The sequence below is a fragment of the Talpa occidentalis genome, unplaced genomic scaffold, assembly GCF_014898055.3.
Source record: "Talpa occidentalis isolate TD23 unplaced genomic scaffold, MPIMG_talOcc4v2.1 talOcc4.8, whole genome shotgun sequence".
NCBI lineage: Eukaryota > Metazoa > Chordata > Mammalia > Eulipotyphla > Talpidae > Talpa > Talpa occidentalis.
In genome coordinates, this window is record NW_023605194.1 from 22,853,592 (window position 1) to 22,880,765 (window position 27,174).

The 27,174-nt window shown below is 41.9% G+C and overlaps 1 protein-coding gene across 1 annotated transcript; it reads right to left on the reverse strand.

Moving 5' to 3' along the window:
* Positions 1 to 75: 75 nt before the first annotated feature.
* PI4K2A (phosphatidylinositol 4-kinase type 2 alpha) lies at positions 76 to 25,397 on the reverse strand. Its single transcript, XM_037495621.2, has 9 exons — positions 24,891 to 25,397; positions 16,978 to 17,178; positions 12,312 to 12,443; positions 11,766 to 11,919; positions 8,200 to 8,261; positions 6,342 to 6,441; positions 5,505 to 5,638; positions 4,633 to 4,692; positions 76 to 588 (listed from the first exon to the last, which is right to left on the reverse strand). The coding sequence occupies exons 1-9, from the start codon at positions 25,323 to 25,325 to the stop codon at positions 427 to 429; spliced, it is 1,440 nt and encodes a 479-aa protein (XP_037351518.1). The 5' UTR covers positions 25,326 to 25,397; the 3' UTR covers positions 76 to 426.
* Between the last annotated feature and the right edge of the window lie 1,777 nt (positions 25,398 to 27,174).

Consider the following 27,174-nt stretch of genomic DNA (forward strand, 5'->3'; position numbering starts at 1 on the left):
ACAAGAGAGGATAGGGGATTCTGCCTGGGTTTTGCTACTAGTATTTAAATTTCTTTTTGTTATTATTTTTTTTTCTGATGCAGAATATAATGAGGAATTGCAACAGAGCAGGGTGTCAGGGAGGGAAGGGAATTTCCCAGCCTGCCCTCAGGAGATGCTAGAAGGGAGGTACTCCTCCCAGGCATCTGGACTACTGGCCTGGAGCTCCAGCCTTCCCCAACACTCAGAGGGGCCCTAAGCACGCACTGTCCCTCTGATTGTGTTTCTCCCAGTGCTTGGGAAAGCCCTGAGGGAGGGTGCGAGCAGAGAGGGAGGGCTCTGAAGGGCACTGCTCTCCACCAGCTTCTTAGGCTTTTCCTGCAATCCACTCCCCAGGCTTCCTCCCAGGCCAAGTCTCAGACAATATGCCTTTGTCTGCCTCGCGGGCTACCACCACGAAAAGAAGGGCTTCCGACTCTGAAAGCTCTGTGTGTAGGACTCGCTAGCAGACCGCTGGTGGGAACGGGCCGTCTCAACAATCACGGGTGGCATCTGGACGAGGTGCAGGGGACTCTTGTTGTCTTTCAGGGCCTGGGACAGGTTTAGGATCTGCAGTGGGAGAAATGAGATCAGTGAGGGTAAGGCCTAGGCATCTAGGTCTGCCTCTGAAAGGAAACCAGCAGACAGATGCTCCTATAAATCAATAAAAAACAACACAGCAACAGAAAATTGTACAATTGGCTAAAGAATATAAAAGCGCAGTAAGCAAAAAATGGAAACCTCTCTAGTTATTTTAAAAGTACAAATTAAAACAAAAACCTCCTATTCTTTTTGCCCTTCCAGTTAGCAAAGACAGAGATGATGACGATGACTCAGAGTTGGAGAGAGTGTGTAGACATGGCTGTGGGGCTGGCTCAGGGGACAGTCCCTCAGAAAGGCAAGTGAACAAAAAAGATTTAAAAATGAATAGGCCCTCTGAATCAGCAATTCCATGTTTAAGGACTAAGGAAACAATCACAAATATGCACAAAACACTTAGTTTCAACTAGTAGAGTCAGTACTATTTATAACAGTGAAAGTTACATAAATGTCCAAGAATATGGATTCATTTAATAATTTAAGGGATAAGAAATGAACAATTAAAAATTATAGTTTATTGATGTGGAAAGCTGACCATAGTGTCATTAGAAAAAGGGATAAGGGGGGGCCTCCCTGGTGGTGCAGGGATTAAAGACAAAGTGCCATCAAGCGATCATCACCGTGTACTGCAGCAGAAGTTCGATCCCTGGCCAGCTGGCCAGGGAGCTGACCCACATGGCGCAGCAGACCTCTCCTGTCTCGCCCGCTGCTCCCCTTAGCAGTGTATTTCAGTAGATCTGCCTGTTCTACTCCCCACTCTGTCTCTGGTGAATCCTCTCACCCCCGCACCTCTGGCCTGCACCCCAGTTCTTGTATGCATAAATTATCTTTAAAAAAAAAAAAGATAAGGAACCATTATTATAATGTGATCCACCTAGATTTTCTAAAATTCTATCTTCCTATCTACCTATCTTCCTATCTACCTATCCAGAGAAAGTCTGGAAGTCAGCAGTGATTATCTCTGGGTCAAGGAATTAGAGGTGATCTTTATTTGCTTACTGTTGTTTATCCTTTCTTTCTGGCTTTCCTACAAAGACCATGTGTTAAAAAATCAAAACATTTGAGTTGGATTCTCCCTCAAATGCTGTCTCTTCATAATCATGTTGTTTGTTTTTTAAATAAAACTTTCGCTTTGGAGTAATTTTAAATTTACAGAAAAGTTACAAAGATAGTAAAGAGAGCTCCTGTATTTACCTAGCTCCTCATAACTTTTGTAATTTAAACTTATCAAAAATAACAAATTAACATTGGAACATTATTATTAGCCAAATTCCCGACTTAATGCAGAGCTTATTAGCTTTTCCAGCACTGTTTTTCTGTTCCAGGATTACATCCAGGTTACCACAATGTATTTGCTCCTTACCAGTTTTTGTCTACATATAGATATTTCAGAGGTGTCCGTGAGACACACTTTCTCTTCTTGTCAAAATTAGAATTGCCACGACTCATCTTCTCTGGTCGGACAACATAGAAGCTGAGGTTGTCCTATGACAGACTTCTTTAAACCACTAGATGTTGAAGATTTTCACAGTAAGGTCACAGATACTGCCCTTAAACCACATATACACTTGGCCCACAAGTGCTTCCCATAAAGAGGCAGAGATCCACCTGCAACTGGGATCAGAAGTCAGAACTGGATCCTACCAGAAACTAGTTCCTCCTCTACCTAATTGTTTTGGTACTTGTCAGCAACCTATACTGAGCCTTGAGTACAAGACCAGGGCAGAGGGCTAAAAGACCATTCAAATGGAACTGGAGTAAATTGTGCGGACCGCCCAACTTAAACCTGCTCTGGTTGGGGCTTCTTGTGTTTCCTTTGGTTCAGAAGCTGCCTCTCATGCACACTGAAGTAACTGGGGTAGAATGTCAAATCATCTGTAATTTACTTTCAAAAAATTTGCAAAAAAACATATCTATCTAGGTAGAGAGACAAATGATAAAGAAGTTTTCCCTCAGACCTTGTTTTCTTTATCTAACTTGGTTAGAAGCCTTCATGGTGAGTATCTACATCTATTACCCAGCTCTAATTCTCGAGGGGCCCTTCCCTCTTCTCCTTATGCCCAGGGTCCTCATACAGTTCACTCTGTAATTATGGCTCACAGAAGTAGAAGACTGTAACTTCCTTCCCAGAAGTATCTAGGATTTCTATATAGCAGAGACTTAGATTGCTTTGGTGTGAGTGGTAAAACAAGGAGATGACTGATACAATAGCCATCTACATGCTGGGTGCTCATGGTAACTTGCAGTACTTAGTGGGAGGCACTCTAGGTTTAAGATGCCAAAGGCTCTCTAAGGCTATGAAGAGCACAAAATGGAGAGAAAGATAAAATTACTCTCCCAATCCCCCCTTCAACCTTGTCGCTCTAGATAATGGCCCTAGCTGGGTATAATGGGAGGAGGGTTGCTATGATGTGAGCAAGGGGCCAAGTTGGGAGGGCATTAGAGAAGACAGTATAGTAGGGACAGAGGTACAGTCTACATAAACTTGAGAAGTTTGTTCCTTTATGCTGAATTCTATAATAGCAGAGTGCATCATAAGGCTTTTAAGGTTTCCAAAAATTCTACCAGCCTAACTGGGCCCTTACCTTACTTGGGAAATGTTGGAAGACCACATAACTGGTATTCAGGAAGCTATAATAACTGCAGCTCTTAAAACCTCTATACCATTTCCAGGGAAAAATGGGCTCAGTAAGCCCAGAATTGCTCTCACCAGAAGTCTTTAGCTAAATGGTAGGAAGAAGTAAATGTATAATTATGATGGGGAAGACCTTGTCTTTTTAAAGATGTGAGAAGCTGACTTTTCTGTACATAAAAATCACAGTCAAAAGTAGTTAACACATACTGAGTACTTCAATATGCCAGGCACTACTCCAACTGATAAACCTTGATATAAGTGCTGTTATTAATACCATATTGCAATGGAGAAGCTAAGGGAAGGGGAGATTAAGTAATTTGTCTAAGACCACACAGCTAGTAAATGGCAGAGCCAGTATTCAAACCCAGGCACTCTGACCACAGCCATACCCTTAACTGAGAGGCCATCCCAGCTCTCATTAAGAAAACCTCAAAATTCCAAGCACAATGTCAGTGCCCTATAGAGTTTTTAAACAATTTTACAAACATATTTTTACTATGCCTTGGAGGGTCAATGATGCTCTGGGGGTTTCTTTAGCTCTCTTTGAAGGTAAAGTGGGAAAAGAAATATGACTTATTAAAAGCAAAAATTATGGGGCCTCCCTGGTGGCACAGGGGTTAAGCACTGCACTGTGAAGTAATGTGTAGCCTCTACAGCATGAGTTCAATCCCCAGCCAGCCAGGGAGCAACCCACATGGCGAAGCAGACCTAACCTGTCTCGCCCGCTGCTCCCCTCAGCAGTGTATTTCAGTCAGTCTGCCTATTCTATTCCCCACTCTGTCTCTGGTGAGTCCTCTCACACATACACCCCCCCCCACCCCACATCTCTGGCCTGTACCCCTGCTCTTCTATGCATAATCTTTTTAAAAAAAAAAGCAAAAATTATAACCATAGTCAATATCTAAGTGCTTACAATGTGCCATTTTTCACCAAATATTTGACATGTATTATCTGATTAATCCTCTAGTCAACTCTGCAATGTATTATTATGGTTCCATTTTACAAGCAAGGAATTAAAGGCTCTTGTCCAAGGCCAAAGGCTTGTACATAGTGAAGCAGTCTGACTCCTGAGGCTAGTTCTTAACCTCCAAGCTGTACATCCTGCCCTGAGCAACCTGATGACAGGGTCCACGGGGTTAATTTACCAATGAGCTATCGAGTAATTGGCATAGAACTAAGCACACAGTAAGTGCTATACCAAGGATACCATGGAAGAGTAGGAGATGGGGGAGGGCTACCTTTCCTCCCTCATGTGTTAGAGCAGAGTCACAAATATGTATATAAACTAAATAGAGTGTAAAATGCAAGTCTTACCATATTTACTGAACATACCCCTCCCAGGGAAATCCCAGGGATAACACCACATGTCCCAGGCTTACCTGTCCCCGCATGACAGCAATCTGCTTGTGGAACTGTCCCCTGTCAAAACCAGGATCTTTCTGCAAAAGAAAGACAGGAGATGGAACTTGCATGAACCACTAAGAGGAACCCATTTTCCTATCCTGATTAGAAACTTTTTAATAAAGAAAACCTAAAAGAGGCTTATAAAACTTGAAGTTTACTACCACTCCAAGAACTTCTTGTTTCACAGATGCAGAAAATAGAGAACTAGTATATAATCTTGTGCCGAGTCTCGTTATTAACACTAAAGAACTCTAGGTCCCATGCTCCATTTGAAAATGAGAGCTTTTAAGATTCACTGCAGTCACATGGTGCACACACAGAACGTACACCAGTGTGATTCATCACAGCTGCCAATGTCTTTCAAACCAATCCCAACCAGGTCTTGCTGTCTGTCTACATGTGGGAATCTTGCTATTCAGACACAAGTCAGAAGAATGTTAGCCATTCTCTCTTGGCTTTTATCAGGCCAATTAGAAAAAAACATTAGGGGGCCTCCCCGGTGGCGCAGCAGTTAAGCGCTGGGTTGCGAAGCTGCCCCCAGCCTCTGCAGCGCAGGTTCGATCTCCGGCTGCTCCCCGGCCACCGGAGGAGGGTCCCACATGGCACGCAGACCTCTCCTGCCGCCCGCTGCTCCCCTCAGCAGTGTACTTCGGTCCTTCTGCCTGTTCTGCTCCCCGGTCTGGCTCTGGTGAATTCTCTCACCCTCCCGTGCTTCTGACTATACCCAGTGCTTGTATAAATAATAAACAAACAAATAAATAAATAAAATCTTTGGAAAAAAAAAACAAAAAAAAATTAGGAATTCCTACTTCTATTTGGAGATAAGGTTGAAGTTCCCCCAGCTAACCTTGAAGAGTTCGTATAGGTCCTCCTCCAAGTCCTTGATGAAGTTAGGGTCCGATATCTTTGGAAGAATCAGATCTTTGATCTCCTGAGAGAATGGGACTTTTGCCTGGGGTAACCAGGCCCAGTAAAAAGGATCTGAAAAGAGGAAAGGCCAAAAGGAAATATGGTGATGAAAATATCCCTTGACCTATCAGAACACTGCGAAAGGCAGAATCCCTCCTTCCTTGATATACAACAGGGAAGAAAACTTACAAGAGCAGTTAACCCTCAATTTAACATAGTAAGTGAAGGAATTAGGATGCAAACTCAGATCTAGCTAATCCCAGAGTCTGTGCTCTTTCCTAAGCTTTCTGTGGCCTTCCAAAACATAAGCCTATCTAGAAGTAATTGCTTGCCACTGAGACAGTCAGATATTCCTTCAAAAATAAAACAGGCTAGTACTTATATCTCTCCATATTTCCAAAAGTCTCTCAGTATAACAGGGCAGTGCCTGGCTTCCAAGATGGCAATGAGGAAAATAGGACACTGACAGTTCTTATGTTTAGAGACACAAACAGAATAAATTATAAGACAGGCCTCATTAAGAATAAGAAAACTGTAATATGGAGATGAGAAAACCCAAATCTATGTTCCCAATGAGAATAAAAAGATAATAACTAAAAAAATACTACACTGTGGAGTAGTTGCTCTGGCCAGCCACTGTGCTAAAGTGCATGAACTGCATTATTTCATTAATTCTTGGAACAATACTGAGATTGAGGTGGTATAATGTCCACCGCACAGATGAGAAAACTGAAACTGAGCAAAAAAGACAGACCACAGTGGTCTTGAGACTTACATGCCCGCCATGAGTCAGGATGCTTCAGGGGGAAAGCCAGCCCATTGTCTATGGCAGCAACTTTGATGACAGGCTCCTTCACCACCACCCAGTCTGCATCCTGTAGAGTAAGGAAAGACTAAATACTAGGGTCCCACCAGCCTCAGGCCCTTTAAAGTAGTCGCAAAACATCCCATCTCAACCTCTTAGGCACTAATACTTATTCAACTATTCATTCTTTGAACTAGTTTCCATATTGTAATCTGAATATTATATATTCATGGCACCTTTAACCTGGCCTGTTCAGAGTTCTCAGAGTCTCCTGAAGCTATCATAGAAAAGGTATGCTTCCCTAGGCGCTGCCACAGTCTTAAGAAAAACGACAATAACAAAAATTACTATAAGTCATCCCTCCTAGGAAAAGGCAATGAGAATCCTCAGAATATGAAAAGAAAAGAAAATCATCAGTTGGTCAAGGTTCTTTTGTGTGACCCTTGAGTCAGATGCCACTTCACTAACAGTGACCACATATTCCAGCAAGATAAGAGCACCATGGGAGATAACAGTTGGCTGCTCTTGGATACAGGAGCCTGTTCCCCTGCTTGAGTGATACATAAACAGGAAAGGGCAGAGGTGAGTATAAACAGAGTAGGGCAGGCTTCCTGTGAGAGCCCACATCAGACATTCTCGCAACTGTGTCCTTGGCTCTACACTTCTAGCTCACTGGTGCCATCGCAGGAACAGGTAGCGTGGGTCCAGGACACCTGCACCAGAATCCCCTGGGATGCCTGAGTTTTACCTGACTTAATGGGGGAAAGATTTGAAGAATCTGTACTACTTTTAAATAAGCACTTCAGGTGATCCTGATGTATGCAGTTTGAGAATCACTATTAGAGAAGGAAGTTAAAAATTAAAAACACAATGAAAATGTATTAACTAACCTTAATGTGGTTAAACATTTTATAACAGTATATCAAATCATCACACTGTACATCTTAAGTTTGCACAATGTTATATGTCAATCATATCTCAAAAAAACTGAAAAAAAAAAAAAAACACCATGAGGAATAAAAACAAACTTCTTTCTTCTCCAGGTAGACTTCCTATTTTTCAAAAGATTTATTTTTATTTATTTATGCATACAAGAACTGGAGTATAGGCCAGAGGTATGTGGGGGGGGGGGTGTGTGTGAGAGGATTCACCGGAGATAGAGCAGGGAGCAGAACAGACGGATCTACTGAAATACACCGCTGAGGGGAGCAGTGGGTGACACAGGAGAGGTCTGTTGCCATGTGTGTCAGCTCCCTGGCTGGGGATCAAACTCAAGCACCAGTGGCTTCTGAGACTTAAACCCTGTGCCATGGCGGAGGGGGGAGGGGGAGAACTTCCTGCTATTTTTAAAAAATGTTCAGCCTGAGCATGGAAAAAGAAGAGTGGAATATGAAAGCAATGAGTGAATAAAGAAAGTTGCAGGAACTTATGTCCTACAGTATTGTGATCTGCTATAAGAAAAGTATTCCATGGTCAGTAAAGTTTAGAAATCACTTGGCCAAACACAATAGATTCATTTAATACACTACTCTCCATGTATTTACCATGCTGTGTACTGTGAATCTCCAAGAAAGGCACAAGGTATGTAATATGTCCCAAACTTATTTGAGCTTTTCTTCTACTTATCCCTGCTAAAATCCTTTAGTAGGATATTCCTTAAATAAAAAGATTAAGAAGAACTATACCAATTATTAATCTATCATTTTTAACATAAGTGCCATCCTGATTTTTCTGAACTTATATGACCTAAATCTCTATGATGTGTATTTCCTTATTATGCATATATTCTATCTCATCATCTTCTTCAAGATACAGATCAACCTCTTACCCGAGAACTAGAACTATCCATGGGACAGTCGTATTTAATCAGCCAGTTGTCGTTGCCTCGATCTGTCAACAGAAATATAAAGTTAGTAGAAAAACTGGCTTTCACTTTCAGTAATGGTGGACTAGCTATTTTACTTAGTCCATCTGTGCAATGTAACACTTGTACCATCTGATCAATGTAACCCAACACAATAACAGAATGAAGGGAAAAACACACCATCATCATGATGCAGAAAAAATATCTGATGAAATTCAACATTCTTTTTTGATAAAAACACCAAATAAACTAGGAGTAGAAAGAAACAACCTCACCATAATAAAAATGAAAACCCCTAGTAAACAAATTCAACGGTGAAAGACTAAACACTTTTCCTCTAAGATCTAGGCCTGGAAGCCTACTTTCACCACTTCTATTCAGAAAAAACAAATAAATAAAAGGGAGCTAAATCAGAAAGGAAGAGGTAAACTCATATGTTTGCAAAATGTAGATACCTTCCCCCTCAAAAGAAATGTAGAAGGGCAGAATATAGACACCCACCTCCCAAAAAGAAAAAGAAAACCCTATAGAGTCACAGCTAAAACACTGATTCAAAAGAACACCTGTACCTCTATGTTTACTGCAGCACTATTTACAATAGGTAAAAACTGGAAACAACCCAAATGCCCAAAAATAGATGACTGGATCAAGAAGATGTGGTATTTATACACAATGGAATATTATTCAGCAATCCAAAAAGATAAACTCATGCCATTCGCAGCAACATGGATGAAGCTAGCAGGAATTATGCTCAGTGAAATAAGCCAGAAGGAAAAAGAAAAATATCGAATGGTTTCACTTACAACAGGAATATAGGGGAATCAAATAAGACATCAGTGTAAAAAAAAATAATAACAGTACAAAAAACAACAAAGCAAAAGCAAATAATTACAAATCAGAGACATACTGCAGGGGAGGAGGAGGGAGAGGAATCACAGGGAGAAAGGGAAGAGAACAGGAGACTGTAGTGATGGTGTACAGGTGCCTTGGGGAAGGAAATTCTAAGGGAACTCAACCTGAGGGGGTGGGAGGAAGAAAATATTGTTTAAAAAAATTAAAAATTAAAAATAAAATAGGAAAAAAAAACAGAGTCACAGCTAAGTATAAGGATAAAAAGTCAATACACAAAAGTCAGTTGCATTTTTATTCACTAACACTGAACAACCCAAAAGGAAATTAAGAAAGCAATTCCATTTTCAGTAGCATCAAAAAGAATACTTAGGAATTAATTTAACCAAGGAGGTGAAAGATTTTGCAACGAAAGCTCTAAGACATTGCCAAAAAAAATTAAAGAAGACATAATAAATGAAAAGACATGTTCATAGAAAGACTTAATATTGTTAACATGTCAATACTACTCAACACAATCTACAGATTTAATGCAATTCCTACCAAAATTCCAATAATTTTTTTTAAAGATTTATTTTATTTACTTACACACACAAGAATTGAGCTGTAGGCAAGAGGTGAGGAGGTTAGAGGGGTGAGTGAGAGGATTCACCAGAGACAGAGTGGGAAGAAGAACAGGCAGATCTACTGAAATACACTGCTGAGGAGAGCAGCGGGCAAGAAAGAGAGGTCTGCTGTGCCATGTGGTTCAGCTCCCTGGCCAGGGATCAAACTCATGCCACAGTGGCTGGCAATAGCTTGATAGCATTGAGATTTTTTTTTGGGGGGGGGGTGAATATTTTATTTTATATAATTCTTACATCATTTTTCATTTTTGCACAATGTATACATTTTCATTTTGGTTATATTCCCCATGCAATTGCACCCCCTCTTATTTTGACCCTAGTCCTTCCTCTCCCCACCCTCCCCGCCCCCAGCACTGAGATTTTAAGCCCTGTACCACCAGGGAGGCTCCCTCAAATGATTTTTTTTTTTTGCAAAAATAGAAAAAAACTCATCCTAAATTCATAGAAAATCTCAAGGGACTCCAAACAGTAGAACAATCCAGAAAAAGAACCAACCTGGAAAACTCACACTTCCTCCAAAACTTTGAAACTTACTACAAAATGATTCTTATAAGAAGGTCAAGTCATCAAAATAGCATATTCCTGGCAAAAAGACAGATTTACAGACCCACAGAATAGGAAAGAGAGTCTTGAAATAAACCTTTGCATATATGGGCCAAATGAATTCTGTCAAGAGTGGCAAGACCATTCAATGGGAAAAGTCAGTCTTTTCAACAAATGAGAGCTGGGAAACTGAATATCCACATATGGATATTCATATGGACTCCTAACCTAAATCTAAGAACAAAAATTATGAAAATTTTACAAGAAAACAAAGGGCAAAAGCTTTGTGACACTGAGGAAAAAAAAAAGCTTTGTGACACTGGATTTGGCAATGATTTCTTACATATGACTCTTAAAGGCACAGACAAGAGAAAACACATGAATTGAACTTCATGAAAATTTTAAAAATTAACTGCAACAAAAGAATAAAACGGCAAACCACATATTGGGAGGTAATATTTGCAAATGGATAATTATCCATTATCCATCTGATAATGGATTAGTATCCAGAATATGTAAAGAATTTCTACAATAAAACATATAACCTGATTTGAAGATAGGCAAAGGACCTTTGTCCAAAGAAGACATATGGTTAAAAGCACACAAAAATATGCTCCAATCCCTAATCAACAGAGAAATCCAAGCCAAAGCTTTGAGATGCCACCTCACACCTATCAGCTGTCAAAAACAACCAGAAAATAAATGGTGGCAATGATGGAAAGAAATTGGAATTCCTGTGCATTGCTGATAATAATGGATAAAAGTGCAACCTTGTGGGGAGGGAAAAGTACAGTGGTTCCTCAAAAAATTAAACATAGAATTATCATACAGTCCAGCAATTCTACTTCTGAATACTCGAAAAGCTGCATACTCAAAATACTCAAAAGAACTGAAAGTAGCATCTCAAAGACATATCTGTATACCCATGTTCATAGCAGCATTATTAATAACTGAAAAGTAAAAGCAACTCAAATGTCCATTGAAAGAAGAATGAATAAGCAAAATGTAGCACAAACATATATTATTTTTTAAAAAGGAAAGGTATTCTGACATATGCTACAACATGAATCAAATGAGTACATTAAGTGAAATAAACGAGTCACAGAATGACAAATACTGTATGAGTCCGCTTATATAAGATACTTAAAAGACAAAACTGTTCTGTGATAGGTCTTGCTGCTGCAACGATGACTAGGGGTCAAGGATTAGAGCACTTTTTATGGTGCTTTGGAAGTGCCAAGTGGCTTTTCCCAGAGACCAGGAGAGGCTATGGTTGAAATGTAAATACTGGCTCCAGGCCTCACTACTGATAAATGCACGTTATGTGCCTGGATATAACCTGTCTTGAAAAAGTATTCAGAGACTCCCTGAATGTGCCTACACTTCTGACTTAGGAAAAACCAACTCATCCTGGCAAGGCACTTTGCTACCAAGGTCTGCAAGCCATCAGGTCTCCACTGTTAAGTGCCTCACCACAGTCTGGCACAGGGACAGAACCACACAGACACTCACCAGTGTTGCGGATGATGTAATCCAACACCACCAAGCGCTCAAACTGCAGCAGTAGTTGCCGGTTAGTGTTCTCAGGGAGAGGCTCTGCTTCAAAACGCCGTAGCCAGTAGTCTGCATCTTTGTAGCCTTCAACAAAGATCTGAAATGAACCAACCTGCAACCAAGAAGGAGGAATAAAGGTATTTCCCTAGCGCCTAAGTCCAAAGACCCCAGCATTAAGCCAGATATCCAACAAGGACTGTAGTTTATCATTAAAGGAGAAAGTGGTAAAGACCTTTACTTCTTCATTTCCTTGCAAGTATAGGAGAAAAAGGGTGTGACAATGACAGCCCAACAAAATCCAAGAGGCCCATTTAAACAGTCCAAAGGAATAAAGTGATAAAGTTAAGGTCTCCACTCTCGGGAGAATTATTCTCCGAACGGTAGAACCCTGACAGAAATGAGGACGGGAGCTTCCAGGCAGGTCTGCAGGCACCCTGCTTCACCACTTAGATGGTTATACCACTACAAATCCCCTTTGATAAGCCAGATAAGTGCAGTCTATACCTTTGGTGGCAGCCCGATGCGGTTAAACCTCTGCCCAACTTTTGGCACTTTCTCTAATGCAAGCCGCTTGCCCCTGGATTTCACTCGGTCAATGGCACTATAGTTGAAGGTCTCACTGGCCAGGTATACTACCTACAGTGGAAAGAGAAGCAATACCTAGGTTAGTGTCAAGTTCATGGAACTATGGCAGGGAATAGCCAGATGCTCACCAATACTGTCCCTCTTTCAGGGCACATGGAAAGAATACATTTCTCAGCTTTGATAGAAGCTAAGATAGGGTATATATTACTTTGGACAAGAGGAATTTGACAAAGTAATACATGTACATCACTTCCAGGCCTAATCCCTAAAATCTCCCATGACTCTTAGTTCATATTCCCCAATCTGTGCAGCTGAAAATGAAGGGCTCTGAAATAGCAAAATCACATCATGGAAGGATCCTAGACCCCTTGTCATGACATGGACTGTAGTAGAGCTGCCTACCTGGTCTGGATCTATGATGTAAGCAAGAAATTAATTCCGACTGTACTAAACCACAGTTGCAACATACCCTATACTCTTCTTTTGGATTTTGTACTACATTGCTATACATACACTTAGTTATGCAGACTGTATCTGTAATATTATACAAGAAACTAGTAATAGCAGCTGCCTCAAAGGGGAAAAAAAAACTGAGTGGTAAAAAACAGAGGTGAAAGAAGGGCTAAATTGCTCTTCCCTGTTTATTTTAGGGTGCCTTCTGATATTTGCATTAGATGTATGCACATGGCCTATTAAAAAAAAACATTTTTAAAATGGGCCATTAGTATTACATTTGATTATAAAATTGTGATATCACTATAATCATAATCCATATGTAGTTTTATTATCACACCTACCACACTGTCTTGTGAGTATCCATTCATATATATAATTTCTCTCTTAAGACTAATGAAATTTGGGGAATAAGAGAACATCTTATTCACATTAGAATCCTCAGCACCTAACACAGTGCCTGACACATGATCACTAAATATTAAGTGAATGAATGAATAAGTTACATTCAGAGTTTTTTTTGTTTTTAAAGATTTATTTATTTATTTATACAAGCACTGGGTACAGTCAGAAGCGGGGGAGGGTGAGAAAACGCGCCAGAGCCAGAGCGGGGAGCAGAGCAGACAGAAGAACCGAAGTACACTGCTGAGGGGAGCAGCGGGTGGCAGGAGAGGTCTGCGCACCATGTAGGACCCTCCTCTGGTGGCCAGGGAGCTACCGGAGATCGAACCAGTGCTGCAGAGGCTGTGGGCAGCTTCACAACCTAGCGCTCAACCGCTGCGCCACCGGGAAGGCCCTACATTCAGAGTTTTCATAGGTAGCAACAAGTTGGTTTTAGCAGAGAAATACCTAAAATTTTAAATTTTAAGAAAATTTTTTTCTAAGCCTTGCAAAATTTATTGCAAATAACTAATGAAATAACATATCAATGAAACATATAAGTGAAATAACATATCAAAATACTTAAGAGAACATAAAGAGAGAGATTGCAGCAAAATAATTCCCTCCCTCCCACCTGTTGATCTATTCATTCATCCATCGGTCCATCCAGTATGAGTACCTAAAGGGGATGTGAAAGGTGCTACAGGTTGGCACTCCCTGCCTTAAAAATCAGGAAACACAGGCACAAGAAGAAAGTGGAAAAAAAGGTTCTCCTAAGATCACCTTGCCAGTTTCCATGGTAAAAACCCCAGTTATCTCAAGCCATAAATAACCCTTTTTCCCCACGCCCTATCAGATTTATTTTTGATCATGCTTTAAAACCACTTTTTCTATGACTAATGAAGCTATCAAAATCTGAAACCTCACAAAAACACAGAGCAGAAACAGCTAGGCAGTGAGAATTAGAGCCCTACTATTTGAAATCCCATACAATATGAGCCCTGTTTCCATAGTGACAGATCCTCTGATCGACCGGATAGAATCCTGTCACAAGGGTGGGGAGGCCAAGAGGGAAGAGACTTCCTCCTACTATTCTCTAGCAGCTGTATGTAAAGCTTGCAAAGTTCTCTCACGTCTCAGTCGCATGTAGCTAGTGTTTTAGCTGCTGCTGAATCTTTGATGCAAAAGATCATCAGCCCTCATTAAGATTCTCTAATAGGGAAGAGGAAGACCAGAGATGGGGGAAAAAAAGGATTGGGGGGTGGAGGAAAGTAACATTACAGATTAGTCATAAAAATACCCCAAGCTAATAGGTATGGAGTATTTATATTGTGCCATGCACTGTTTATGTGGAATATATTACATAATCTTAAAAGCCACCCTATAAAAGTAGGAACTATCTATATCCCTATTTTTATAGAGAGGAAACTGAGGGGTACAAAATGAGTGGTAAAAAACAGAACAGAGGAGGGGGTGTTAAATGACTTGCCCGAGGGTGACCCATTAAAAAGCTGCAGAGCTAAAATTGACTCAAGCCCTCTAATTCTTGGCCACTGCATTCCAGAAGCATAGGCAGAACAGGCAGGCACAGGCCCGGGGCAGCCAGCTATTTACCTAGTAAAGAAAGGAAATTAATTTGCAGCAACATGGATGGCGCTGGAAGGGATCATGCTCAGCGAAATAAGCCAAAAAGAAAAATACCGGATGGTCTCACTCATAGCAGGAATCTAGAAAACTTAAATAAGGGACCAGGAAAATGAATATAAGAAAGTGAAAATCAAAATCAACAAAAAACTATGAACCAGAGACACTTTTTGGGGGGTGGGAGGCGGGAGGGGAAGGATTGGGGTCAGAATGGGGCGTTTGCAATTGTATGGGGGAATATAAAAATAAAATTTAAGATTAAAAAAAAAAAAGGAAATTACATTGATGAGCAAGGAGTACTTAAAAGAGTTTCTACAGTCTAGGAGGGGCCTAGTAGGAGGATTTCAGGTTAGGCAGGAGATCTCAAGAGCATTAATTATCATACAAGATGGTCAAAGTGTGCTATTTGACTAGATGCATAGAGAGAGAATTGAGGCACAAAGGAAAGAATGAGTTGCACAAGATTAGGCAGTAAAAGAGCTACAAGCCTGAAACTACAATCAAATATTCTCTCCGCAGACCTGAAGTTTAGGCTCTCTGGTATTGTTTCCTGTGGTTTGATAGTCATTTACTGACTCAGCTGGTGCTTACTGGAAGTATAGTGCTTTGCTAGGATGAGAGAAGGAAATTTCAAGAAATTTCAAGAAGTCCAGACTACTACAAACTTACAAAACTAACAGGCTTATTGTTTGGAGTTTGATGGCAAAGGAGCAGGCACAGTTAAACATTCCCAACAGCCACATTTGCTCCTAATATATCCTGGTAAAACAGAAAAAGGAAAAAAAAGTTTGAAGGGAAGTTCCTACCTGCTGATCAATCTCTTTGCCCACAGAATCTGCTACTTAAACCTTCAAAGAAAACCTCAAGCAGGGGTTTTTAATCTAGAGGCATGGTCCCTAGGGAGTAAATGGATAGACTTCAACTTGTCTATGAATCATCCCCCTGAAAATTATATTTATAATTATATATAAAATAATAACTGCTAATAGATGTGTTTTTTCTGGGAACAAGATCTATAGCTTTTTTAAAAAAAAAAAAGATTTATTTATTCATGCACACAAGAACTGGGGTACAGGCCAGAGGTGTGGGAGTGAGAGGATTCACCAGAGACAGAGTGGGGAGCAGAACAGACAGACTGAGTGAAATACACTGCTGAGGAGAGCAATGGGCGAGTCAGGAGAGGTCTGCTGTGCCATGTGGGTAGCTCCCTGGCTGGGGATCGAACTCATGCTGCAGTGGCTGCAGATAGCTTCATAGTCTGTATCTTAACCCCTTGTACCATCAGGGAGGCCCAGGTTGTTGTTTTTTTTAAGATTTATTTATGCATCCAAGAATTGGGGTTGAGGCCAGAGGTGTGTGTGTGGGGGGGGGGGTGTCGAGAGGATTCTCCAGAGACAGAGTGGGAAGTAGAACAGGCAAATCTACTGAAATACACTGCTGAGGGGAGCAGCGGGTGAGACAGGAGAGATCTGCCCATGTGGGTGCCGCAGTAGCTGGCAATAGCTTGAGACTTTAACCCCTGTGCCACCAGGAAGGCCCAAGATCTATAGTTTTCATCAGACTCTCAGAGAGGACTAAGGCCCAGACAGTTAGACAAGCACCAGAATGCATAGCATAAGGATGGCTGAGGAGAAGTTCATGTCAGTTCACTATAGAGGTTTAGGTCAAACCTTTGTTCTAATTGCCAGTCCATCTACAGTTCTCCTTGCCAGATCATGCATAAGTACTCAGATGATTATCAGCTAGCCCATTCTAGAAAGGAACTAAATGGCACAGAACTCTCAGAGAGTGATCCACAACAGTCAACAGGTTCCTAACCAGCTTGAGGTTATCTGGGATACAAATATACAGGGAACCCATAAATATGCACAGAAGGTCAGAGATCTTCCAAAAAATATGCAAAAATTTCATGTGTTTCCTTCTCAGGATCACTTTCATCACATCAAATCATGAGCTTAAACCTACCACCCTGTCCCAAAAGGCTGAGCATAAATAGGAGCATAAATAGCCCTCACTGGACCTAGCAGTCCCACTAACATGTAGCCTGGCTTTGACTCCAGGAAAAGTCTGGCCAGGCAGTAAGGTTCCCTGGAGACAGGTCACTGACCTTTGTACGAGGTACAATGTTGAGTTCCAGTTTTTGATCGACCAGGCTGGCCCCTGCCTCTGAAAGATAGCCCTGGTTGAGAACAAGGCAGTCACGGCCAAAACAGCAGGGACAGCATAGTTTTTGCAGCCACTTGGTCCATTTAGGATTCAGTTGTCCATAAGGCTCTTCATTCTTAGGTTTGAAGACAGCAATAATCTTCTACAAAATAAAATAAAATAAAAAAAAGAGGACGTTAAGGGCAAGTTGATTAAACTAGCTTACAGACCAAAACAGCAGGACTCTAGAAGGAAATGAGAGGGTGAAGGCACCATGACTCCTTTATGAAGTCTACCTGCTACCAGAAGTAAATCTCAGCAGGCCTTAGGCCTGGCCTCCAGACACAACCCCTTTCCTTCCAGCCTCCCAATTGTCATCCTCTCTTCACAGGCCCATGCTGAGCCCAGCATGCCCACCACCCCACGCAGGCCACTCCTACAGGCAGTAACAAAACAAAATGGTATTTTAAAGGACAGATGTACAAAAAGAGAGAGGGCAAAGACAGAAAACCCCAACTTACTGTCAGACACAACCCTCTCCCCAGCTTCTAAGGGGAAGACACCAACTCACGTGTGCAAGGAACGAACCCACTATTTAGAAAAGGCTATAGCCAAAGAAGTTTCCAAGTTTGCTATGTACAACAGAAATTGAACACCATCAAATCCCAACTTCCAAGGTACATACGAACATACTGTTACTCTGTGTCAATTGTGTAAAGTCAAAAAATAATCAACAGAGGCAAATCAAGTATTAAGAAAGGAGGGCAAGGGCCTCCCCTGGTGGCGCAGTGGTTGAGCGCTGGGCTGTGAGGCTGCCTACAGCCTCTGCAGCGCCGGTTCGATCCCCGGCTACCAGCAAGGGTCCCACAAGGCGCAGACCTCTCCTGCCGCGCCCGCTGCTCCCCTCAGAAGTGTATTTCGTCAGTCTGCCTGTTCTGTTCCCCGCTCTGGCTCTGGTGAATTCTCTCACCCTCCCGCACTTCTGACTGTATCCAGTGCTTGTGTAAATAAATCTTTAAAAAAAAAAAAAAAAAGAAATGAGGGTAAGACAATTCCTTCATTAATGGTTGATTTCCTCTATCAGTTTTACTACCCCACCTCCTGAGTATTAATAAGACCTTAAAATAAAAGGTTAGGTATGGCAAAATAAAAAAGCAACAAAGGAGAAAAATCATAGCAGGTAAAGGAATCTGCTACCTGGTTAGAATGGAGTTCTTTTAAGTAAATGTGATGGGCAACAAATCAAGACAGGAAATGCCACAAGGATTAAAATCCATCTTCCCTAGCGGATGGTAACTGAATCCTCAAAGGTGCCTGGAAATATGGGGTCCTGCTGCAGCTCAGGAACTATGGCGTCCCTCCTGAAGGTCTCTGCCCCCGGTCAGCAGGCCCTCCTTCCCTCCTGTCCCCAAACTGGTAATTTCAAAGAAAGTATAGTATATACTCCAGTGATTCATCTTCATGTCATATGACTCTCCCTCTCCCTTTACCCCACAGCGAACTTAAGCTAGTCTAGATCATAAGACATTTTCCCGTGGGTGTCACTTCCTGAATGGCAGGTCACAGCATAAAACACTCATCTATCTGCCTGCATTAAGTACTCATATGAAGAACTGGCTAGGTACATGTCTCCAACAATTACTAATCAATTTGGGGTCAGTTCCTTCAAGAAGCCTTGCAAGGATCTGAGACGGTAAGAGAAATACAGAATGTTCCTCCTCCCTCCAAAAGAATTAATATATTCTTAAACACAGCAAACATACCCCCCAAAAAAGTTCAATGCATATATTCATGTCAAAAGTCTTCAGAATTATATTTTTTATCCACAGTGGCTAGTAAGAGGCCTAAGTAGCAATCTTCCTCTCTATCTCTGCTTCTTCTCTGTGTCAGCTCTGAACCACACAGAAGTACCAGTAAGGGGCTGGCCACTCAGAGAACCACTGAGGAGACCACAGTAAACTCTGGAACCTGGGCAGTGAAACCACAAGACAACCTGACACACATCCTAGAGCCCAACAGTTCAACTAAGGTACAATATGGAGTTCAACAAGCCGGTCCCCAAATGGAAAACTAAGATATCCCTAATACTAGCAGGGACTGGAAAACATCAGGACTGAGATTTAAATACTCCACTTAAAGAAACCGGAAACTGTAGGCTAAGACAGCAGCCAATCATCATTTGCAGACTGAATTCTCAAACTTTCGATTTCTTCTCACCATACGGATAAGCAGAAAGCATTTCACCAACTCTAAAAGCATGTTAGTATTACAAGGGTTTCATAAATAATAGTGCCTGGACTGGACAAATGGGGGAATGGTAGAGTGGGAAGGATGGAGGAACAGGCGGACATTCAGACAGAAAGAGAGACAAGTGCTTTTCAGGACTAAGTGTAGGCCTCAGACCAATTTGGTTCTATTAACACTTGCTCAGCACCAAGTTTGTGTGAACGCTCTGAGGGGTTGCTAATTAGATATATAAGTAAATCACTGGCCTAATTTCCAAAGCTAATGTTCATCTTACATAATCAACTGTGTTACTGAATAATGAAGAACACTCTCCTTAGTCAGAGAAATCAACTTAACCATTCAAATTAGAAAGACACTGACCACTTTGGTTGAGAAATAAAGTAATTACTGCTTATTTTTTTCTTACCATTCTCTCTCTTCTTTAATGTACATTCAATTCCTTCATTGCATTTAGAAGAAAGCTTCAGTTTAATGCCAATATTTTCAAAACACTTTTCCTTAACATTCACTTACTAATTCTCTTTTAATGAAGAAGGTAAGGTACAGGAAGCTTAAGCAGCAGCAAGAAGTTGGAGATAAAAACAGAATTGCATGAGGAAGCAAGAGGTTATTCATTGGAAACTGGAAACAAAGGATTTCTGGTATCTTTCCAGTAGCCCTAAGGAAGGTATTATGCCATGTGAAAATCTAGGACAGTCAAGCACATAACATGTTGCACAGTGAAATATATACAGAAATAACTTAACAAAACAAGTTTGTTCTTTTTTTAAGTTTGGTAAGAATGAAGTAGACAGCTCTCAAACTTTTGGGTCTCAACATACCTTCAAACTTTTAAAAATTATTAAGGAGCCCAAACACCTTTGTTTTTGTGGGCAAAATCTGTATTTTCTAATAGCAGAAATTAAAAATGAAATGTTAAAAGCATTAATTCACTTAATAATAAAAATAAATCCATTACATGTTAACCTAAGGGATACGTTGTTATGAAAAGTAACTTTTTTAAAAAAGATTTATTTATTTATGCATACAAGTACTGGGGTACAGGCCAGAGGTGGGGGTGGTGGTAAGAGGATTCATCAGAGACAGAGTGGGGAACATAACAGGCAGACGGATTGAAATACACTGCTGAGGGGAGCAGCTGGCAAGACAGGAAAGGTCTGCTGCGCCATATGGGTTGCTCCCTGACCTCCAGGGATCGAACTCCTACTGCAGAGGCTGCGGATTGCTTCATAGGGCTGTGCTTAACCCCATGCGCCACCAGGAAGGCCCATGAAAAGCAACTTTTTAAAAACAATTTTCAGTGAGAAGAATGGCATTGTTTTACATTTTTGCAAATCTCCCTAGCGTTTGGGTTAATAGAATAGAACTTCCTTTAGTATTCAACCAGTTTTGATATCACACATCCTGCAGCCTCTGGAAATCTCCCCTCTATACGCTTAAAGAAATTAGATTGAAAAAGGAAAACAAAGTCTTTAAATTAATATGAAATGGGCCTCCCTGGTGGCACAAGGGGTTAAGACGTTACCTATGAAGCCGTCCGCAGCCTCTGCAACACGAGTTCGATCCCCAGCCAAGGAGCTAACCCATATATGGTGCAGCAGACCTCTCTTGTCTCGCCGGCTGCTCCCCTCAGCAGTGTACTTCAGTCAGTCTGCCTGTTCTGTTCCCCACTCTGTCTCTGGTAAATCCTCTCACCCTCCACACCTTTGATCTGTATCTCAGCTCTTGTATGCATAAATAAATCTTTTAAAAATTAATTAATATGAAATAATTTTGATCTGTGGACTCCAAGAAGGTACTACTTCAGGCCCCGGAATCATTTCTGAGAACTGATGTATTCTGTTCCAGAGGTTGGAAGAAAGTCTTATTTACATGTTATCCTCACAAAAGACAGGGATGATCTGCTCCAAGTATATAAGACCCTGAAAGAAGACAGATCCAAATTGAATGTTATAAAAGAGATGTAGCCTATCATTATTTTCCCATTCACTGCCACTGACCCAGCCTGCCTCAGCCTTAAAACTATGACCTGCTTGTCTCCCTATAACAGAGAGTAGATGATGCTTTAAATCTCAGGAACTACAATTATAGATGATATGCAAACATGACTGCCTCTTAACCTTTTAGTTTTAAAAAATTATTCTGTTTGAGAGTCTTTATTTGGTGATAGTTATGAGTGTGGTTCTCAACCAAGCACAAGGACATCAGAATTTCTTGGAGGGCACAGATAGCTAGAAGAAGGACATTCAGTATTATAGTTTTACATTTGAAAAATGGGAAAAAATACCATATTATATTTGTAAAAAACCCATGGTTTTTAAATGCCTGGTAATTACTGATGAAGGCCAATTTCCTAGAAAATGTGAGTGTGACTGTAAAAATTTGGAGGAAATACCAATTACTATTGGTAATTGAATTACTATCCTCAATGGTCATGAAAGCATCTTCCCAAAATTATACTACTTTTACTTTATTCAATGCCATGTAACCAAGAAAGTCTAATCCTGAGGTCAATAAGCATGTAACTTCAAAACAAAACAAAACATGCTGATCTCCTGCTAAGCACCAGGAACTATGCCAGGGCTTTCATGTGTGAGATCTCATTTTAATCCTCTTAATATACTAGTGAATCACATGCTTCTCTATGATTCTTGTAAATATGAACTAATATTAGTGCTAGCCTCATAAAAGAGAAAATGTTCAAAAAACACTTCTGTAGGTGACTGGGCATGAGACCTGAGGACAAGGATGTAAGTGAAGAGGGTAATATGAGTATTCTCTACCAAGATTTCTGATCTGGCATTTTCCATCTTGCTGTTCCAGGTACCCATTTGTTTGCCCTGAGGGAGAACTCATCCTAACCGGGACGTAGAATTAGGGCTAATATTTTCAAGAACCTTTTGGACTTTCTATCTGCAAAAGCAACTGTTATAAGAACCACTGGTTCCCCCAATCATTGTTCCCTTTTCTTTGGACACAAGCTCCCTGAGTTTTAGCTGGGCAAGATATAGGCTAATTCCTAGTCACCACTGCAGCTAACTTCTAAACAACGAAATATAAGAAGAAGAATCTGGCACAACGTTTTGGAAATGTATTAAAGGGAGAGGGAGCTTATATCCCCTTTCCTTCCTAAAACTTGACTGAAGAGTATACAAGATGTCTTGGGTAATCACAAAGGATCCCAAAGTAGAAACTACATGCTAAGGACAGCTGATCAGCTGGATGGAAGGAGTCTGCACCCCCGATAAAACAAAATCCCACACCAGCCCTGAGCAGTAGACTTCTTTTATGAGAGTTATGGACTCTTATTACTTTTATTCAAGTTATTATTTAAAATTTTAAATTTTCTGCCATACATAGCCAAGACTATATTCTAGCTGAAAAGAGAAATCAGAAATTCAGTGACTAACTCAGAGGGAGGAGAGCATACTGGTTAGGAGCATGAACTCAGGAGTTAGTATATCTGGGTCTGAATCTTGCCTCCCACTCTCTAGCTTCTAGATGCTGCGCGAATTCTTTAGAGAGAGTGCCTGAGTGTTATCACCTGCAAGGATAATAATATTACTTATCTTCAAGGATGTTATTGAGGTTGTTGTTATTATTTGTAAAGCACTTAAGATAGTAGCTGGCATATAGTAAGTGCTATCTAAGCAATTGTTAAACAAGGTAAATGCATTTGGAGCAAGGCCAAATATGACAAGCCCAATTATAGGGAGTCTGTGGGCCAGTATAGCCCACGACAGCATTTAGGAAGTGGTCTTCTACTCTAAATTACATTTCCTCAATGGAAGCAGGATGGTTACATTAATGAATTTTGACAGAGCACATGTGTTTTGACTTCCCCTCTAAGAAAGGACAGTGGCCGGGAAATTTCAGAGACTGGGATCCTGCAAATCACCAAGAAATATACCCACAGTCTATGATTCTCTGTCTTATACACTGAGATGGTAGCACTTTACCTGCCAGGTACAACTGAGAGATCCTATTACTCCCACCTGTCAGAGTACCAGATCACTTCTCAGCTGACCTGACATACTTCCGGCAGAGCTGTAACAGTGTCATGAAAGAAAAACAAAAGCCTTCCTCCTACTGCTCTACCTCTCAAAGACAATCTCTGTCCCTTCTTCCATCACCCAACAAGCTAAAACACACGCGCGCACACACACACACACACACAAACAATGAAAGTAAAAACCCTCATACATCAGATCTCATTCTGGTTCACTTACAAAAAAAAAAAAAAAATGAAAGCATGTTGCTAACAACTAGACCTCAGGATACCTACCCTTCTTTACTTCTAACAGTGAATGGTTCTCCTTTGAGCTTTCAGTTTAACTTACTGCTTCTGTATTTGAAGAACTTAGGAAGATATATTATTCTCAAAGCTTTCCCCAACTCAGTTTATATTAACTGAATTGATGATAGAATTACTCTCTGATTCTTCATAATCCAGCGATGACATCTGGAGAATGAATCTAACGAAGAGCTACGAGTCACAGCCCATCCTGATCACTCGCATTCCTATCAAAACAATACACCATCCGTTTAAAAAGTTCACATAAGAGAGACGCAGGGAAATTTTGAGAGAACTTTAACACCCATCAGTTTAATAAATATAATAATACTTTTCCCTAATAAACCATCCTGGTACAATCGGAGAACTTTGACAGGGAAGAAGAAATGTTTTGACCCACTGCTCTTCCAATGATACCTGTGATTTGATCTAGATGCTTAGATTGTTGTGCAGTTCTCAACAGGAGAAAGGTCACTCCATGCCCCATTCCCATCCCACCCCATCCTCCCGTACACACACACAGGGGACGAAATAAAGGTCAGCAAACACTATGCTTTAGTTGGAAAGCAAATTAATAATCATGAGAGAGAAATGAAAGTAAAAAGTGGCTGAGAGCCCCGTGTTTTTCATTCCAAACTCAGGAACCATAAAAGAGGATTTGAACAATTTCCCAGAGTGAGCAATAACCAAAACAGATGAAACTGGTGAGTCCACCCACTCATATCACCAATGTCTGCCAATAAGAGATCTGGGACGGTGGCAGGACACATCCCACAATACAGAAGGCTGGAACTGACCCGTCAGAGTCCCTGACAGGTCACCCATCCTCCTCAAAGCACAGTGACAAAAAGAGTTCAGTCGAAGGGAGAACGTCTCTACAGACACCGAACAGATCAGTCCAAAAGGAGAGAACAGGCCCCGAGCTCAAATCTGTAGATCAATGACCTAATAGTAGTTTCAACAGTCTAAAGCTGAGGAATCAGAAATGAAGAAAAAGGAACCTCTAGAAAGCAGCATCCCCCAGCCTCTCTGTCCTCTGATAGGCTGAGATTGCCCCATCACACTACAAAGTGTCTTGCGTGTATCTGGTCAATTTCCTCTTTTCATTTTCCGCTCACTCCTCCCCCACCAAGCAGGTTCTGATTTATTTCTTCATCCGCAGAGCTTTCCCAAGACCAGTCCTTAGTGACATCCCGAAATCCTGCCAAGCGGCTCCGCACGGTGAAGTTTCCCTCTTTTGCAGTCTCACAGCCCCCCTTCTCCCGCTGGACGTGCGAAGCCCTAAACTCCCCCGGACAGACCCACCGTCCCCAAAGCCAACAGCCCGCTCTCACCCCCTGCAAGTCCTTGACGAAGTAGCTTCCACTGGAGCCCTGGTAGATGCGCTCGGGGAAGATGCCGCGCTCGATGGCCACCTCGGCCTGCCGCACCACCACCTCGAACTCAGGGTCCTCGGGAAAATCGTTTCGCTCGCAGTGGGCCTGCGCGGCGTGCGCCGCCGCCGCGGCCTGGGCGGCCAGGGCTTGGGCCTGCGCCGCCACGGTTTGGGTCTGGCTCTGGGCCGCCGCACCCCGGGCCCGGTCCAGCAGCGGCTGCCGCTCCCGGTCGTGGCCTGGCGAGCCCGGCGGAGAAGGGACCGGGCCGGCCGCCGACGCCACTCGGATCGCACCCCCCGGCACCTGCGGAAAGTGAGCACCCGAGCCGGAGGGGAAGGTGTACTCCGGGGGTTGGGCCCGCTCGGGGGACACTAGTGGGCTCGTCTCGTCCATCCCTCAGGCCGCCGGCTCCGCGGCCCGGCGCGCTCCACACAGCTGAGCTTGCTGCCGGAACCAATCCACGACGCCCCCACCCCGCCTGGCCAATCACGTCGCGGGGCCTCTTTGACCCGCCTCTACCTTCCCTGTTTACTTGGCGACGAGTAGGCACGACCCCTCGCGCGCGAACGGTGGCCAATCAGAACCGGCCCCTACGCGGTCGCCCCCGCCGCGTTTTTCTTACGTCACCGTTTGTGAAGACTGCGCGTGCTCCTGGAGCCAGACCTGGGCCGACCAGCCCTCCGCTCCGACCAGCCCCGCCCCGCCCTTAGCTTCCAATTGCTGACTGGGGGTTGAGTGCTTCCATAAAGTAGCCTACCTGAACAGTCGGTCGTGGGGAACAAATTCCAGACACAGGCACCAAGCAATAATCTGGGGTGACTGGGGTGGCATCTAAAGGAGGACATATAGTTAGCCAGAGTACTTACGTACTTGAACCTGTGAAATACTCTTTCAGTTAAAATGCATATTATCAGTAACACTACCTGCTATAATGTGGGATGTACTGATGCGAAGCATGGAGTTGGGAATCAGAGACATTTAAGTCTGAACCCTGGCTCCACACTTAATGGTTATTTTAAACAAGTTGTTTTACTCCATAAGCCTCAGTTTCTCATCTATAAAATAGCAATAATCATGCCCCAGAGGTGGGAAAAAATTCCCTTCCTCCTTTTTCAGTTTTTGGACTAGGTTAAATAATTAAATTGATATGAGACACATTATCAGGAAAAAGCAAATGTAATTATATACATATGGGAGCTCAGAGACATGAAACTCAAGGGCAAGTTGAACAATTGAAGTTTATTAGCCATCCAGAGCTAAGGAATGGGGCTAGGGGCCTGGTGCTTCAAAGAGGAGGAAGATAGTTCATAGGACAGTAAGAAAAGCAGATATTTGGTTATTAGATGTTTGTCCTGCCATGCAGACAGGTCTTTTAGACAAAAAAAAAAAAAAGTTGTCTTTGATAATCACTCTTTTTCTGGCATAGGCCCCCTTTGAAATTCTTTACAGTCATTGAGGAAGAGGTAAAAGTTTTTCTAGAGTCTGCTGTGTCTTGAATTGCCTTCAGCTCAACATAATCCATATGTCAAAGTGGCACATATGGGGGCATCTTATTTTGTTCCCCTTCATCATTAAACTCTCTCCTCCCCTATGACCTGGTAAGCCATTAGTAGTAAATCGTAGTAGTGTTTCCTATCCTACAGATAAGGAAATTCCAATTCAGAGAAGTAATTTGCTTACTCTCTTCATGCGCTTGCTTTCTCTTAAGTATTAAATATAGTCTTGAATTTTTCCATGTACCTGAACCTTGTCTTATTTAGGTGTTAGTGTCCATGAGGACCGTGATCATGTCTTTTTCTACCCTTGCAGAACCTAGCATCACTTTGCACTCATAATGGTCAGTAATAAACATATAGATAAATTGCTTGATGCATGGTATTTGAAAAGATGTGCCTGATTTTAACCCTATATTTTAAACACAAAAGATCTGAGTTGTGACGACAACGCAAATCCCTGCGATGAATGCGAAAGTGCATTCAAAGGGGATTCAAAAGACACAGTGCAGGTGCAAGGTTGACACTCGTTAGCTACAGTGGCCCAGTCTTTGTAAGATTTACAATTTGCACCTCAAAAGCCGGGCTTGGGTTCTGTCCTTAAACTCGGAGCTATTTATAGTTAGGGAGAAAGGAACAGAATCGGATCGATGATGCTTCTGACGCAGGTGTTGCTTTGCTCGGAATTGCCCTTTCCACCGGCGGGTCTCTGGACCCGCCAGACCGGAGCTGTATCTGGGTAGCCAAGG